We start from the raw sequence: 17,887 nt of genomic DNA, 5'->3' as shown, positions 1-17,887 counted from the left end.
AAAGACTTCAACGTAAACCCCAAATACCTGCATATTGTACTATTTACTTGTGGTCGACAGTGGGGCTTTTATTTACAAGGACCGAGTGTAACCTCCGTTAAGACTCCACTTAGATCCCCCAAACTTCACAGCAGCAGTCAATGGGTTAGTTTAACACCAGGTCCCACTGCACACCTTGGAGTACATGCCAGCTGACATTTACCGGTTTTCTTAGTGTAAATTAAACAACAAAATAGAAATGATCAGTATAATGCACACTATCGCACCTAAGTCTCACTATAATCAAGAAACTTCATTAGTTCAGGTTCAAGCCATGAGTCATGACCGTGTGTCATCACTTAGGCCTTTAGGAATAGATAATAAGATCACTGTTCATGTCAGCACCTGTACACATGCAGTGTACAGATGAGTCGGTTGAAGTTACCTCAATTCTTTCCAAAGATCTGTGTTTGATTTATTCATTTAATTTTAGTATTTTCAGTTGTAATAAACAACTTATTTTTAGCCTTACATACTGAGACACTAGCATCGTGAAGGAAATATCTATTCAAAGCATCATCTGTCACCCATCTCCTCATTTGCACAAGCAATTCTGCAATTCCACAATTTCATTTAACAGACGCTAAAGCAATGTACATCTGAAAGTAAATAAAACACAAGCAAAGATCTAGTCAGGAGATAACAACCTGGATAAGAGCCATAAAACAAGTTCAAGTTTGATAATAAGACCGTGGTAGTATGTCAAGTGCAAAGGTGCTCAGTAAAGAGCTGGGTTTTCAGTCTTTTCTGAAAGACTGAGAGAGACTCTGCAACCTTTATAGAGTATAGAGTGTGACCTAGACCTTCGGCTGAGGGGGAGGTACACATGGATGGACAGTTTTTCATTTTGGAAGGCACAGTTTCCCAGAAAGACACCCAAGCACACACCTTTCCACAGCCAGCCTTTGAATCATAGAAACATAACTTCATTTAGAAACATTACCAGGTGTTCTCCCTCCAAACAGACCACTATCCCAAAATACACTATGACCGCACTGGTGTATCAGTGCATCAACTTCTTCTGTTTCCTCAAACTAGATAAGGCAAACAGACGACCTAAACCCACATTTTTTAACAACTATCCACAATCTAGGACTTTAAATAGGTAACAGTGCAGTGCAAAATCTGAGCTTTTGTGGTTACAAAAGCTTTTTCAGATGACTAGAAGTTCACCAAATGACAAAAAACGTATTCTGGTAGCATCCAGCATGTCCATGTTCCGTCTCCAGGGGTGACAGTATACTTGAGAAATAAAGCATTCAAATTAAAACTACTGACAGCATATTTTCCATAGTAATAGAATGTGGTAGGGGATGGTTATGGTGGATTTTCTTTAATGTCATTTATTGATGCTGCATGTAACGACGGACTGCCATTACCCGAGGCATGTTAATTAGTACAGGGAAATAAATACCAACAGACTCTTTTATTTGTAGAATGATTTATTTAGGTATAGGAAGTGATTTGTTTGTTGCTTTGTTTGATTGGAGCACATGGTTTGCAGCTGTGATGCCACACAGTTCCATCAGGGCCTTCACCTGTGAACAAAGGGAGCAGGTGATTCATGGCAGGAGATGGTGTAGTGGAAAGTGGCATTGTGAACAAGTTAAGCAAATTGTGCAAATGTAATGTAAGTTTATTGGTCTACTGGTAGCAAAACTCATCTCTGCTTGTCCTCTTCCTCCCAGGCTCCAGGCAAACGCATTCCCCAGTGTTGGGATGCCTTTTATTAGTTACGGGAGGGAGGTGCCATGTGGGAAGTAGGTAGAGGGGAGTTTGTGTTTTTCAGTTGTGTAAATAATTGTTTAAAGTGTTTAGGGAGGGTATTTATTAAAGGGGGGTTGAGGTGGTATCCTTATTGAGTGTATTTTTGTAGTTTGTAATGGGTTTTTATGTAAATATGGAATATCTATTTATGTGGGTGTGTTTGGGGGTTTACCTCTCAGGTGGTATGTGCCTGATAGGCACATGGTATATAAGCCAGTGGGGAGAAATGCAAGGGCCTTTTTTTTTTTTTTTTTGAAATGGTGGGCCGAACATGCTAGAATATTGGCTGGAATTATAGTGTACAAACGACAATAAAAGGAAATTAGAATTTGAATCTCTCTGGTTTCTTCATCGGTCGCCTCCGCCGCTTTGGCTATCTGACACTGCAACTGCAAGTACCACGAACAAAATTACATTCAACTCTATTTTACTGTGGTTCAGACAAAAATCCCAGCGACCTAGACATGAAAAACCAAAACTATCTGACTGGAGAGAAAAAAAGAGAATATTTGTTTTGGGTGAACTGATCCTTTTGTATAATTGTCAGCATTAAAGCATCATTAAGAACACAAGAACGTGTTTCAAGTTAGTGTGTTATGCTGACAATGTAAAGGAGCTGATAAGAAAAGTCACTTATCCATGTGAAAAAAATTGCTATAAAAATAAAGAAAACACTGTACAATTCAGTGCAGTGTATGACTATAACTGTCAAGTAACTGGTAAGAGATCACACTCAGAGAAACAGATGTAAACATGAAGTTTTGAAATGTGGAGGAAAGAGGCCAGACACAGCTGTCCATGTCCTCAAATGCTCAGTCAATTGTTTGATATCACAGAAGTATGTCAACGCATAATTATGTAATAATATTAGAACTTTAGAACTGGTTAATTCAATTTGGTGCATAAATACATTTGAAATAAAGAAGAAAACAAATACAATTTTATTATTACCACAACTAGATTATTATTTATTTAACCTTATTTTTTCCAAAGTACAGTGAAAACATCTCTGAAGTGATCATTAAGTTTCCTCTGTTCAAAAAAAGTGTCACAAACTGAGGTGGAATGTGAATAGTGGTTATATGGAAAGGCCTGTTGAACATTCAGTTTGTCACTCCTTTAGAGGGATAATGAAATACTATTAATTTGCCTATTTAATGAAACGTATATTGTCACTGTGCATTGAGCTTTAAATGTAAAATTAGCTTTTTTAAATTGAAAGCAACTTCCTGACTTTGGCATTAACAGATTAGTATTTTGTTGTTATAGCAGTAAATCTTGTTTATTCATAATGTCTTATTTGTCAGAGCAATGGCAGACTATTGTTCTGCCATACAATGCCAAAATTCAGGAACTTCCTGTTTGATCAAAGCTGAATTATGACCATAAACTGACTTTTTTGACATGTTTTCTTGCCATAAACCTGTTGGGCCACTCATCATGTGTCATTTGGAGGCACATTTGGCACATTGTAATGACTGCACTATGACTAGTTCAGGCTAGCTGTTAGCCTTAGCTATAGTTACTTTAGCCAAATGTTCCAATATGTTTTTCTCAGCTTTTCTTGATATGAAGGCTCAGCAATTAAGCTTGACGATGACTCAGTATTTCAGCATTGAAGTATCCAATCTGTGTCAAGTTTTTATTTATTTATTACATTTTAGGTATCTTTTAGGATCTTTGTTTTAATGCAGATGCATAATTTCTAGTAGGACCTGAGGGCTTGTACTAAGTCTAAACCACAATAGTGACAATAATGAGTTGAAAAAGACAACATTATTAATACAGAAGCATTCACATCATCCTTTACACGGTGTTGTGGAAGCACTTTGAGGCCCTGTACTAGTCCTGAATATCAGTGTAAAAAAAGTCACTGGTGCTTTTTGTGAATTATAAATAAGCCTTCTATTAAGAACATAGTTGTTGGAAATAAGTAAAAAAAAAAAAAAAAAAAAGAAGTAAGTAAAATAAATCATATCGCAGACATGCCCTGCAGTTTGTTCACAAACTGGAGCCTTGGACCTCGACAGGGCCATCCTCTCTGCTCTGCTGAGTCAGGCTGTCCATTGTAGACAGGATGCTGGAGAAAAAATGTTCGGTGTGGGTCTGCAGAGCTCCAGACTGTCTCTCAATCAGCATCAGGCTGTCTCTTAAAACTGCAAATGAGGAGACAGAACACAAAGTAGACTCAGACTCTGTGGGGAAGCAAAGATAAATCTAAAGTTTTCATTTCAGTTTTTGTTATTAAGGTTTCATGTGGCAGACTGACGTGGAGAGGTAGTGTTGATGCAGCTGAGGAGAAGCTGTCCGGTGTGCAGAACACCGGAGGTCAGGGGCTGATGGCTGCTCACTTCTTTCTGAAAGCTCTAACAATAAGACAGTCACATTACAGTGTTGATAGAACAGAATGTGCATAAAGTGAATAAATGAAGTGAAGGACACTTTTTATGCCTGGTTGTGTTGTTGAATTCACATTGTTGTTTTTCCTGTTCATCTTTAAGCCCTGCTGAATAAGTTTAACTGCCCAAAAATCCAGATGAGTACATCTAGTGGAACAGTTAGTTAGTCTAATGATTGCTTATCCATGCTGATAGTCAATTAATCAGCGTCTACACTAAGCAAATTTTCAGTACAGATACTCTGAGCCTGGACACTGTGACTGGCTAAATATGACTTCATCTCAACAAAGAAGTCCCAGATCTGTGCATTATCATTACATTTCATTGTTTAAATCCATCTGGGTAATAGAAAAACAAGAAACAGATCAATATGTGGTTTTTCACTCTTTCTGTAGACATCTAAAATGAAAAATGACTGCATGTTTTGCTATTTTTAATTCAATACATAATATGAAGAACTCTCATATTTTGCTTGGTGTGACTTCTCCACTGTGCTGGAAAGTGCACAAACCCAACAGAGGCGGTGTCAAAGAGAACAACTGAAACTAAAAATAACAGATACTGAACAGATGCTTCACTGTCAGTTTTATCCCTGTTATGCGCCTACAGTAAGAGTAACGAAGTTATGGGATCCAGCAGAAAATGCCTTCCAAGCTGAGAAACAGAAATTGGTGAGTTTTCTTTCACTAAACCCACAGAAAAACTCTTCATGCTAACAAATGTGTGAACATGTCCACCAATGCACAGCCAGTGACTGTGTTTACATGCACTTAACCATCTGGTTAATGCCACTTTACTCTTACCATATACAAAATATCAATTCAGCCGTGTAAGATAGTGAATTGTAAGCAACTGATTATGAATAGTTCAAAATTACAGGGCCTGGAAGCTCAATCCTCACCTCATACTCAGCCAGAGTTGACTTCACACTATCAGGGCTCACAGTGGCCGCAGCCAACAGCTCCATCTTCTCTGAGACTGCATATAGCCACTGGATGAGCAGCTCCAGGTGTGAACAAAAGACCTGGAACACACACAGCAGTCGTGGGCGCTTTTACTAAATCATGATCAATGTGAGGGGAAATGTATCCCTGCAAGTCTAGTTTTCAAACTGTAAAATTCTGTGTGCCACTATGAGGATGGTATACAGGATGTTCAAAACATGCACGATTGTGGCTTGCAGCAAGAATGAGTGACTGAAGTCATTTATTGCAGTAGGAATGGGCTATGTCAGAAAATACACAGCTGATTTGGGTTGCCAACATTTGCTGCAATGATTCCACAACATTGGTTTTGGATAGAAATCCACATATATAAAAATGTGCTGAGATTAATTGATTATTCTAAATTTGCCCGTAGGTGTGAGTGCAAGTGTGATTGTTTGTCCTGTTTTAAGTTACTGTATTGTTTTTAAGTCATTCTCTTGTTTTTCACCACTGTGAATTCAAGTCAATTCAATTTTATTTATATAGTGCCAATTACAGGTCAAATTGTCTCAAGACGCTTTACAGAACCCATATGCCTGACCCCCAGAGCAAGCACTTTGGTCACCCTTTGGGCTGTTGTAAAGGGCTATAGAAATAAACTTTAATTGAGCGATTGATATATAACATAATCTAGATTGATACACACAAAGGCAAACAGTCTACAGATCTGAAAATGTTAAACTCATGTAAAGTGCTCGCACTCTCCCACAAACCAGATGGTTTAGAATATCTGGGTAGGGTACCAAGGTAGCCTGGGTTCGATTCCCCATACTTCTATTTTCCTGTCTGCCTCTCTACTAACCTACGTAATAAAGCCAAAAAATAACTTAAAAAATAATAAAAAAGAGTATTAGGGTAATGTGAGTGTAGGTAGTCCATCAAAGTTTGCGATTCAGTCTCGTTGTCAAATTATATTGATCTATGTTATGTATCATGCCTAGTTTATCCAAACACTGTTAAGTAGCATTGCTATTTAGTTTCTCCCGCTTTTCTTTCTCCATCAGATGTGACCAATTTATCCAACTTTCTAGCCAAACAAAAAGTAAGCAGGTAACGACTGTAGCTGGCACAAATAGTGGAATGTTCTCTTTCCAGGATGGCACCCCTGTCTCAACATGCAACACTGAAACACATCAACTTTGCATTCTCTATAATAAACAAAACAAAGCCAGAGTGAGGCTGAAGAGCACAGCTAACACATACACATGCACTCAAAGGTACTCTTTTGAAAAGAAGACTGAAAGAAGCAGTCTGTGAGCCTGAAGAGCAAAGCTAATGCTAAAAACAAGCAAATGGAAACCTGACTTTTATCTGTCACTTGCTTTGACATAAGCTGAAAATTAGTTAAAACAAGTGTCCAAAACAACTTCACATTGATGATAAGTGATAAGTTTGTGCACAGTTTGAGTCAGAATGAGGTGCAGTAGGTAAGCTCTTGTGAATATGCTGTTAATTGTCCTGATTGACGTCGACCAGCTGACATCGTTGAAAACATATCACTGTAAAAGTGTTATAGAAGATAACACATTCAAATGGCTTCGTCCTCAACACGTCACCTCATGTACCCACCAATACAGTCATCAGGTAAATCAAATGAACGGTTATCAAAAAACACAAGGGGGACACAGAGGCTCCTTCATTTATTAGTGAGAAATATAGCTCTTTGACTTACAGTTAAGCTCTTGTAAAGCAGGTCAGATTGTGTCTCTACCTGTATGTGTTGCATCAGAGACTTGCTCTGCTCCTGGTCCTCTTGGTTCATCCTCTGTCTGTCAGGCAGGGTGAGGCCAGACAGCCGCTCCACCAAAGCTTCCACCTCCTTGAGACTGGAGCGACTCAGTTCACCTCCAGCAGGCTCCACCCTGCCTCCAAAACTGCTCCTCATGGTCTCAGAGCCACTATGATCAGCTGTTAATGGATGGGAGATGGAGGTCTTCAGTGGAGTGAAGGGCACAAACTTAACTTTAATTCATCTCCATGATACTGCTGTGGAGACAGGGACCTTGAAACCTGGACATACGACACCACATCTGTCTGCATAAAGAGAAACCACTACACAAGGGAAAAAGATGAAAAACATTTCTTGTAATATGGGTGATTTGACCCTTTAAGAATGTACAGGCCCAGGATCTGAACATCCATCTAAACCTCCCATTATTTTTCAGTAAATACCTGTCTGAGCAGCCCTCGTCTGCTCACTGCCCCTCCTTTTTCCTTTATCTTTATCCTCTTTGACCTCAGCCTCCTCTTCCTTGTTTTCAGCCTCATGTTTCTCAGACAGGTCAATGGAGGAGAGGATGGAGGTGGTGCCTGGATCCAGAGACTTCCAGCTAGAGGTCACAGGCTGGTTCAGCAGGGATGTCACCTCCCTCACCTGCACACAGGAAACAAATAATGATCTGAACTTTTGATTTTTATAACCCCACTTTCCCCTGCCTAAAAAATTCATAATGGATAATAATAATAATTAATTGTAGATATGTTTTGTCATTGAACACAGAAAATCAGGAGTCCCATCTGTTTGCTAAAACACATTGTTGTCATTTGAATTCAAAGGTGGCCACATATTTCATTCGACAATTTAGACACAGCTTTTTCTTGATTCCCTTTAAGTAATTTTGTAAAATCCTTGTGTACCTTGCCATTTGATACTATTAGCTTCTTCCATCTTTCTATCTGCAGCTGTGACTGACAGCTAAGTCATATTGAAATGAACCATCTTTGCAGTTTTTTGAGCTGAAAAACTGAAAGACACACACTGTAGGGATACGTGATTCTTAGACAAGCACATTATGGGACCTTTTAATCTATAAAACAGACAGACATACTTAAACACAGGCTTTGTACGGAGCCCCCTTTTCTTCATTGACAAATGATTTAGATTTTAGCACTGGAGCTGTTACGTCTCCATTAGGATTCAGACTCAGTATTTTATGTATACATTATTCAAATTGAAACAACAACAATAGTAAATTACAAAAATAATAATCTTTGTATATAGAAGATTTTTGTAAACTTGTTAATATTCCCGCTATTTTGTATATCTTTTCATATACACGACAGTTCAAAAGTTTGGGGTCACCCAGACAATTTCATGTTTTCCATGAAATCTCACACTTTTATTCATGTGCAAACATAATTGCACAAGGGTTTCCTAATCATCAATTAGCCTTTCAACACCATTAGCTAACACAATGTAGCATTAGAACACAGGAATGATGGTTGCTGGAAATGTTCCTCTGTACCCCTATGTAGATATTCCATTAAAAATAAGCTGTTTCCAGCTAGAATAGTCATTTAACACATTAAAAACATCTAGACTGTATTTCTGATTCATTTAATGTTATCTTCATTGAAAAAAAATGCTTTTCTTTCAAAAATAAGGACATTTCTAAGGGACCCCAAATTTTTGAACGGTAGTGTACATTTCACCAACATTGAGGCTGACATATTTGGTATCTTTGCTAACTCTAACGGAGCCTGACGGGAAGGTTATTAAAAACCAGAATGATGTGATAAAAGTAGTCTTAAGAAGTTAAGGAAACTGCTGCTACCTTAGTACCAACAGAACATACCAGCGATGCAGCATGTTTTAGCCATTTTACAACTAATTCCCTCATTTTGAAAAATTGTCTGTTATTGCATGGAAGGGACTGTTGCTAAAGAGTAAACATGCAGAGTGTTATACTGTTACACAAATATGCATATTCTATATGTGCTATATTCATGTCACAAATGTTACTATTCAATAAACACATTCATGTGATCTTCTTTACAGCCCTTCACAATTTTTGATATTATAAATAATAATTATGAGGATTTTGGCTAGCTGACTATTTCAGGATGTGGAGATTACTCTGAACGTGCAACCAAGCAGAATGCTGAAAAACAAAGCCCTTCTCATAATTGTGGTTTAATTCAGTGACTTATAGTAAACTGTTTAACATGCAAAAGCACCAGTGTGGTCATTAAGTAGAAGTCCTTGAGTGTCCACAGCACTGACCTGTTTGGACAACAGCTGCAACTCCTCCAGCTGCTCTGGAAGACACCAAAACTCCTCATCCACCTCCCGACACAAGCACCCAGACTGAGAAAGAACACTGGTGGAGTGAAATGCAGTGGGGATGGAGTGGGATGAGGACAGCACATTACGCTGGTGATAGGGACCATCACTTTTGCTACAATTTGTTGCACTTCTGTCCAAACTGTCCAAGGACGTAGTCATGGCATCCATATGAGAGGCAGGAGAACTGGAGGGTGGAACATCATAGGATCTGGTGAAGTCCTGCAGGTCAGGTGACCTATGACCTGCATTATGATTGCTGCTTCTTCTGGTATACCTTGCCCTACTGAGAGAAAAGTCCATCCCTGATAGGCTAGTAGAGCTACAAAGCTGGTTCAGTTCAATTCCAGAGTCCTGCAGGTTGGGGTCTGTCTGGAGTAAAGACTCTGCCTGGAGTTCAAAGCTGTCCCACTCACTGACCACATGTCCTAGTCGTACAGGGTAGGTGTAGTCCAGCAGGGTCTGGTAATCCATATTTGGATCCCATCCTGCAGAGTGCCTGTCTGGGGATGGAGGTAAAGCTTTAGGGATGGCACAGGCCCAGTAATTCGTTTGATAGGGAGACTCAGGGCTTCCTTTTGAATGTGCTTTAAGAGAACATAATTTGGTCTCCCACTTATCACTTTCTTCCACCTCCTTAAGCCTGAGCTGAGTCTGGCCTGGTCTGGAATACTCTGAGCGAGGGGTGTAGGTAGGATTCAAGACTGTAGAGGTCAGTTGTGGCCTCAGAGGAGGTTTAATTCTCTGGACTTGCAGGATGGAACTTGAGAAGCTCTGTTCTGAAATTCTGCTGTCAGAGAAAGACGACTGAAAAGTAGGTTCCTCACAGCTAAGCCAGGCCTGTAGCTCTGAGACACCCAAGGGTGAGCCAAGGTCTTTTCCAGAGGCTGAGGGAGGTGAGATGTCACTGTCATAGAGGTTGAAGCTCTCTGGGATCAGTGCTTTTCTTGGTCTAGTTAAGAATTTCATGGCAGTGTATTCTCCTCTGTTAACACCCAGTTGTTTCTTCTACAAGGCAGGAAACAGACAAAAACAACACATGATAACGACAGGGTTTTAACTGCATACATAATATAGAAAGAAATTTTTCTATATTAATATAGTACTTACTTCCATCAATATCATAATTTATTAGATTGTTTTACTATTTCTGAAATTCCAAGTAAGTTATTGCAGGTAAGTGTTCTATATGTAGAATATTTAGATAGCAAACAAGCAAATGTTTGAGAAAAATAGGCATTGTAATAATGAGGCAAAATTGTACATATGATTTTTTGGACGTGAAAGTGGCTTAGTCTGTTTAACATTTGTAATGTACAGCATCACGTGTTTCCTCATAAATTCCAATTGCTTTTCTAACACAGCATTTTTTTCTCCACAACTATAACTATATCATATGACTTTTTTTTTTAAAGTAGAAAGCATGATTGTACTTTTATCATGTTAGGACCATTTCTTGAAATTTCAATTTTCCTTTAAAACTTGATTTTCAACATTATGTTTAATTAGTGGCCCTAATATTAAACAATACATTCATAATATCTCCTCTACCGAAGCTGGTTGAACATGATTTGCATTTAATATATTTGTGTGATTTTACACTTGCACATGCAGCTGCAGTTTTTTACTTTAATGTGATGGGGATTCAGACCCAACACATGCTGGAAGTGTTCTGAAAATCTTATTAGGTCCAACTAAATCAAATTGCTGTGTGACTTTCAAAGAACAACGATTTCTTCATACACATGACCCTTTATCAGATTGGCATGTAAAACTGACATTGGATTTGCTTACTGTCTAAAAGGAATGTGTCAATGCTACAATTCAAAACATGCAGTTTAGTTTACACAGAGGAAAAACAAAGTCCCCTAATCTCTGTTCTCCTCACCTGCTCTGTGGGGTTCTGTGGATGTCTCTTCTTTAAGATGGATGTGTGCTGTTCTGCAGAGAACAGAGGCTTTCTCATCACATAATGCTTGTCTGTCAGATACCTGGAGGTGGCTGCCATTGTAACACTTTTGTGCAGCCCTCTGCTGGCTCCTCTCTCTGTCTTGCCTCTTTCACTGTCTTCTGTAGTCGAACTCAAGCCCCTCTTGCTGTGCTTGAACTCTGGGAGATGCAACTTCCATCGCTGGCTGAATCCCTGGGCTGCCATTGGACAAAAAAATGCAGGAGTTCCTTGTCAACTGAAAAAAATATAACATTTTTAGTGCTATAAAATTTTAAACATTATTTTATATCATTTCATTATGGCAATTATTTATGTCTTGGGTTGATTCATGCACCTTGCAAGGCGTTGGCAGAGTTTTCTGTCCAGTGTTAACTTAACGGCAAACATTATGCTGCTGAGCCGAAGCACACAAGAGCCCTAGAACGACACAAGAAACAGAAGCTAGAAGGTGCAACTCCTGAAGAAATTGTAAGTGAAACTGCATAGCTTCTATAATTCAATACATGTACAGTAGGAAGCTGATTTCTAACCTGTGAACTTGTTAGATATCAGCCAAGTCCAACCAAGTCACAGTCACCACAAGATGCTTTTGTATTTTCCTTACACATCATGCTACTGTAAAACTGAAGTACCAACAGAGGGCAATCAAAGGCCACAAATCTGTGCCACAGCACCTTTGTATTTAGTAATTTGACCTGTCTCAATCACATAAAATGAAGCAAGTGCATCAATTGAGGGAGTGACATAAAATAAGATGACAAGTCAAACGAAGAATTTTGCCATTTTCGGCACTCAAGGACACCGTACAAACATATACATCTATACACAAAAAACACATTAAAAAACAGTAAGAACAATACAAAAGACAGACCAATTGGCATCAGATGGAATAGGCAGTTTGAAACAGTCGTGTTTTAAGCTGGGATTAGAAATGGGGGAATGAATCAATGTTTCTGAGTTGGGGTGGTAGCGAATTCCAGAGACGGGGACCAGAGCAGCTGAATGCTCTGCTCCCTATGGCCCATGGAGCATTTATGTAGACGAGCTTTAAGTTTTGAAAGACAGAGAGTATATAAACGGGCTGCACAGTCACTCTGTGGTTAGCACTGTCGCCTTGCAGCTAGAAGATCTCCAGTTTGCATCCTGGCGTGGGCCTGGGATCTTTCTGCATAGAGTTTGCAAGTTTTCCCTGTGCATACATGGGTTTTTACCAGCTACTCCAGCTTCCTCCCACAGTTCAAAAACATGCGGAGGTTAATTGGAGAGTCTAAATTGTCCGTAGGTGTGAATGTGAGTGTGATCATTTGTCTCTTTGTGTAGCCCTGTGATAAGACTGGTGACCTGTCCAGGGTGTCCCCTGCCTTCACCCTAAGTCAGCTGAGATAGACTCCAGCTCCCCTGTGACCCTTATGAGGATTAAGTGATGTATAGATAATGGATGGATGGATGGATGGATGGATGGATGGATGGAAGTATATAAACTTTATTCAGACTGACAATGGCACAATGCCGCTTTCACATCAGGTGATGTGCAAGCCTACAGTTCATCCAGAGCCAAACTGAAACAGAGCCTGAGGAAGTTGAAGCTCACCCACAAGCTAAGGATGGAGGAATACTTTAACAACCCAGATGCAAATGGAAAGGCATCAAGGCCTCCCTGATGAGTTTAATAACTTCTATGCTCACTTTGACAGCGACCACCAGGCGGCAACCATCAACACTGCACTTCACTGCAGACCATCACCAGCCCCTCATGCTCTCCCCAGTCAATGTATGTGCTGCGCTGAATAGAATTACTGCATGCAAGGCTGCTGGCACTGATGACATCCCTGGACATGTATTCAGGGCCTGAGCTTGCCAGCTGACTGAGGGCCTCTCTGACATTTTCAACCTGCCACTGGCCCAAGCAACTGTCCCTACATGTTTTAGAAACCACCTCTATTATGCTGGTGCCAAAACACTCTACAGCATCAAGCCTGACAATTACCCCTTCACCCCATCATGAAGTGCTTCGAGACGCTGGTCATGGCTCACCTCAAAACCTATCTCACGCTGGACCAACTACAATTCACCTACCGCCAGAACAGAAACAGAAAGGACTCCATGTCTACAGCGTTTCACTTTAGGCTCTCCCACTGGACAACAACACCTACATCAGAATGCTGTTCATGAATTTCAGCTCAGCATTCAACAGGTACAAAACAGACTCCCACACACTGTCTAACTTGCAATGACAAATTTATAAGTACAACATTTCGGCGCTAAACTTTCATCTAAGAAATATTATATTTTCGTCATGCCATGTATGATGACAATAAAGCCATTGTAATTCTAATTCTAATTCTAATTAATATTATTATAGCATTTCCCTGACGAAGGTCTAGCACCGTAACGTTGCACTAATAATGGCAAACAGCGTGTGGTGGAGCTTGCTGACGGTCCTGAAGACGATTACCAATTCCTTTGTTTTGTCAACATTGAGGCACAGATTACGTTTTAGCTTGTATGTTATTCCTGTTTAATTTCCAACTTCTGAGAGAATTCCAGTGTGCTGTCTCAAATTTAGGTATAAAAACGTGAAATCAGTTTGAAATTCCTCACTCCTGTTCAAAATGGTGAAGCGTAGTAAACTCACTGAGAAAGACAGAGTCCGAATTAAAGCACTTCATGATGCTGGATGGCCTATGAGAAAAAGAGGGCAAGACATAAAGTGTTCTCACAGTGTGGTCAAGTATGCCTTGGATTCAATTGCAGAGACTGGTACTTACAAAATGCGCCAAGGAAGAGTCAGAAAACGAAAGTTAACTGACGCAGAAGTCAGGTACCTCAAGATTTGAAGTACTACAGACAGAAGGAAGACCGCCACTGATCTTCAGGTAGAGATTAATGCTTCTAGATCAGAATCTGAGAAAGTCTCCAGAATGACCATAAGCAGATGACTGAAGGAACAAGGCTTAAAGGGAAGAATAGCTGCTAAAATGCCATTATTCAGGCCTACAAACCTCCAAAAAAGCCTAAAATTTGCCAGGAGGCACAAACACTGGACTGTAAATGACTGGAAGAAACTCTGGATGGATGAGTCCAAGTTTGAACTCTTTGTTCAGCATGTGTTTATATCCACATAAAAGCTGGAGAACATTTTGATGCTAGAGCATTGCACCCACAGTGAAACACGGGGGAGATTCCATTATGGTATGGGGTTCCACTTGTGGAAACGGTATGGGCAACTTAGTTTAAATCCATGGTACCATGAACAAGAAGGTCGACCACAACATCGTAGTGCATCATGGCATCTCTTCTGGACTGAACCTGATTGGTCATGGGTTCATATACCAAGAAGACAATGACCGCAAGCATCCTTCAAAGCTGTTCAGAGACGTCTGGACCAAGAAAAAGGAATCTGGAGTACTGGAACTGATGGACTGGCCAAATCAAAGTCCAGACTTGAATCCTACTAAACAGATTTGGGATTGATTGAATTCAAAAATAGACTGCACAAAAGTTTAATCGAAAGCAAGTCTCTGGGAACAGCTAGAAAATTATTTGGAACTCAATAAATAAAGAGACTGTCAAAATGTCCATAAAAATAATGACAGCAAGAATTCAAGCTGTTATCAGGGCCAAAGGAGGTCATACAAATGACAGGATTTTTGGTTAATATATGTGGATAAGGACTATTTAGTTGTTCCAGTTTGTATCGTGCAGCTCTTCTATATTTACTTTAGTTCGAACTATAGACTGTACACGAAAACATATTTCCAAGGATGCCAAACACAGAGGACAGAGAAGGTTGTTGGGGAAACCATGGCAACAAGCAGTGACACCAAACAGAAGTGACCTACACACAGACAGAAGCCATTGTTGGCCACTGTAGAGAGCTGCTACTGTGTCCTGCGTTTACTCCTGTCTGTTGCCCAGACAAGTATACCAAAAAGATGACAGACATATAAGAGGCTGAATGAAGTTCTGGAGATCTACAATGTGTAGAAATAATGTAGCATCCACAGTGCTCCCTTAATGTGAAAAGTGCGCACTCATTTGAACAGTTTTGCTACGAAATGTGTCCATGTCGCTAGTAGAAGCCATCTTACGTTTTACTGTTCTGTGACATCTTTCTGAGAATTCGGCATCGTATTAATCCACTAAGTTATATTCCACTTCACAAAACCTCTCATTTTAATTATCTTCCGCCCACTGCTGACTGTGTTCGGCGGAAGTCAGACCAACAGTCACTTATCTAAAATTTATCAAAGTAGTCTGACTGCTAAACCCTTGTAGCAGCCGTCCCAGCCCTGTCTGCGAGGGAAAACAACACTACCGACACATATTTACCACATTTAGCAGAGTCGTTGAGCTCTCAGTTCCCTTAGCAACTCTTCGTTAGCTCTGTAGCTCCTCCAGCCGTGCTGCCTTCAGGGCCTACGCCTCAGATACGATTTTTCATTACACCGGGAATAAGCAAACACCACAATATTCGTCCTTCTGAAAGATAACAGTCGCGTATTCTAGCACGTATGTGACATGGAGTGTTTGATTGAGAACAGTTCAAGGATACAAAAGCAGTAATTCACCTGAACGCCTGACGCTAACAGAACAAGTACCCTTCTTTCTTGTACTCCTTTGTAGGATAAAACTTGTAATTACGATATTGCTGGCGGCATATGAAGGCAACATGACATGCAAACGAGTTCAATCTGAAACAGAAGCAGATGTGGAACTTGTATGTTGAATGTTTATTCAGACATACCAATTTATATATGGTCAGGTCCAAAATGTTTGAACATTTGAGACAATTTTCAGCTCTGTACACCACCACAATGGATTTGAAAATCAACAATCAAGATGTGCTTTAAGTTCAGACTTTCAGCTTTAATTTGAGGGTATTTACATCCAAATCAGGTGAACAGTGTAGGAATTACAATACATTTTATATGTGCTCTCCACCTTTTTAAGGGACCAAAAGTTATTGGACAACTGGCTGCTCACTGGTTCGATTTCCAGGTGTGTGTTATTTCTTCATTATTTCATTTACAAAGAGCAGATACAAGGTCTAGAGTTCATTTCAAGTCTGGCATTTGCGTTTCGAATCAGGTGAGGTCAACTGTCAGTATGAAGTCCAAAGAGCTGTCACTATCAGCAACCAATTATTAATAATGATTTATGATTATGTCCAATTACTTTTGGTGCTTTAAAATAGTAGAGGGCGCATATGAAATGTGTTTTAGTTCCTACACCGCTCACCTGATTTGGATGTAAATACCCTCAAATTAAAACTGAAAGTCTGCAGTTTAAGTACATCTTGATTGTTTCATTTAAAATCCATTGCAGTGGTGTACAGAGCAGAAATGCTGAAAATTGTCTCAATGGCCAAATACATATGGACTTGACTGTATGTGAGGCTGATAAACCGTCTTCTAAGAAAATTCAGAATGCCAGGTGTAATGTTAGATTATTACAACAACTGTCATTTTACACTGATTTTAATGTCTGTCAGGAGACTGGCTTTGTTCCTGCACCCACTGCTTTCCACAGCTGACTGAGAATGAAAACATTTTCTGCAGAGAGTGGGCCAGACCACCAGAACAGTGACAGGCTTAGAAGATGATGCTGAAGATGCTGTCCAACTCAAGACAAGAGCAAGGCCAGGTGGACCAAACAGTTAGCTCTCTGTACGATACGGAAAAGTGATCACAAAATGTAAAACACAATGTTGTGGACAACAGTATGTGTCTCACCAGTAATAAACACCAAAATATGTTTACATTCCTGAACTCATTATAATCTAAACTTGCAATATCAGTTGACACATAACGTGACAATTACTTTGTATAATTAGTTCCAGGTAAAAAGTCACAATTAAAAACAATGTGACATCTGCAAGAAGTGATTTTATCATTTTGCAGATCAGTCACCATAAAAAACATCTGTTTCGCTGTAGCGTCAGTCAGTGAAAACTGCACAGTGTGTATTTTGTAATTCTTTTCTTGCAATTTGGAAAATTGCAGGTACTCACTTGTTATTCCACAGCCTTACATACAAAACAAAGTACAATGAAAGTTGCATCACAATATGTCATGACACACATCCTTATGTCTCTGAATCTCTACAGTTGCGTTATGGAGAACAAAGTCGGTACAGCCCATAAAGAAATATTTATGGAAACAGTGCAAAAAAATTCTGCTTTTTACCTGTGAGTACAGTTACAGTTCCTAGCTCAGCCTCATTCTTATCTTTAAATTAGTGGTGGGACGAGATTAAAAAAAATAGTCAAATTAATTACAGGCTTTGTAATTAATCACAATTAATCACATTTTGTCAAACTTTAACATTTGACACAATAATTATTTTCGATTGAAATAAATTTTGGTTTACAGTTGAATCAATGAATAGACATATGTGTGCATAATTTAAAATTTATAAAATTCATACAATTTTAAAATGGGACATATAGAAAAAAGTGATTTGGATGATTTAAAGCCTGGATTTAGTTTGTTTTTGTCCACTGTATGGCTATAACAAAAGCATAAGTAGTCCAAGGAGCTTGAGAAAGTTGAAAATCCATAGATTCATTCTGTTTTCAGAGTTTCTGGGTCTGATAAATGGTATCATTTTGATAGTTTTTTTTAGGGATATATTTTTTATTTATAAACAAAAATGTTTTTTCATAAACTAAAAGTTTATA

The 17,887-nt window shown here is 39.3% G+C and overlaps 1 protein-coding gene across 5 annotated transcripts; it reads right to left on the bottom strand.

Moving 5' to 3' along the window:
* Positions 1-3,413: 3,413 nt before the first annotated feature.
* On the bottom strand, positions 3,414-16,085 carry cep68 (centrosomal protein 68). Of its 5 annotated transcripts, none has more exons than XM_023263787.3 (9): positions 15,538-16,084; positions 11,540-11,622; positions 11,143-11,440; positions 9,195-10,262; positions 7,364-7,565; positions 6,903-7,099; positions 5,107-5,229; positions 4,076-4,172; positions 3,414-3,962 (listed from the first exon to the last, which is right to left on the bottom strand). In XM_023263787.3, the coding sequence occupies exons 3-9, from the start codon at positions 11,407-11,409 to the stop codon at positions 3,808-3,810; spliced, it is 2,109 nt and encodes a 702-aa protein (XP_023119555.2). In that variant the 5' UTR covers positions 11,410-11,440; positions 11,540-11,622; positions 15,538-16,084; the 3' UTR covers positions 3,414-3,807. The 5 variants fall into 5 exon arrangements, with proteins under 5 accessions (XP_023119555.2, XP_023119557.2, XP_023119556.2 ...); XM_023263789.3 differs by having other exon boundaries at positions 11,143-11,402; positions 15,538-16,083; XM_023263788.3 differs by lacking the exon at positions 15,538-16,084 and adding an exon at positions 15,297-15,522.
* Between the last annotated feature and the right edge of the window lie 1,802 nt (positions 16,086-17,887).

Source organism: Amphiprion ocellaris, chromosome 16 (genome assembly GCF_022539595.1).
Source record: "Amphiprion ocellaris isolate individual 3 ecotype Okinawa chromosome 16, ASM2253959v1, whole genome shotgun sequence".
Taxonomy (NCBI): Eukaryota; Metazoa; Chordata; class Actinopteri; family Pomacentridae; genus Amphiprion; species Amphiprion ocellaris.
Note: the sequence above shows the minus strand (reverse complement) of the source record. Positions and strands in the feature narration are given on the sequence as shown.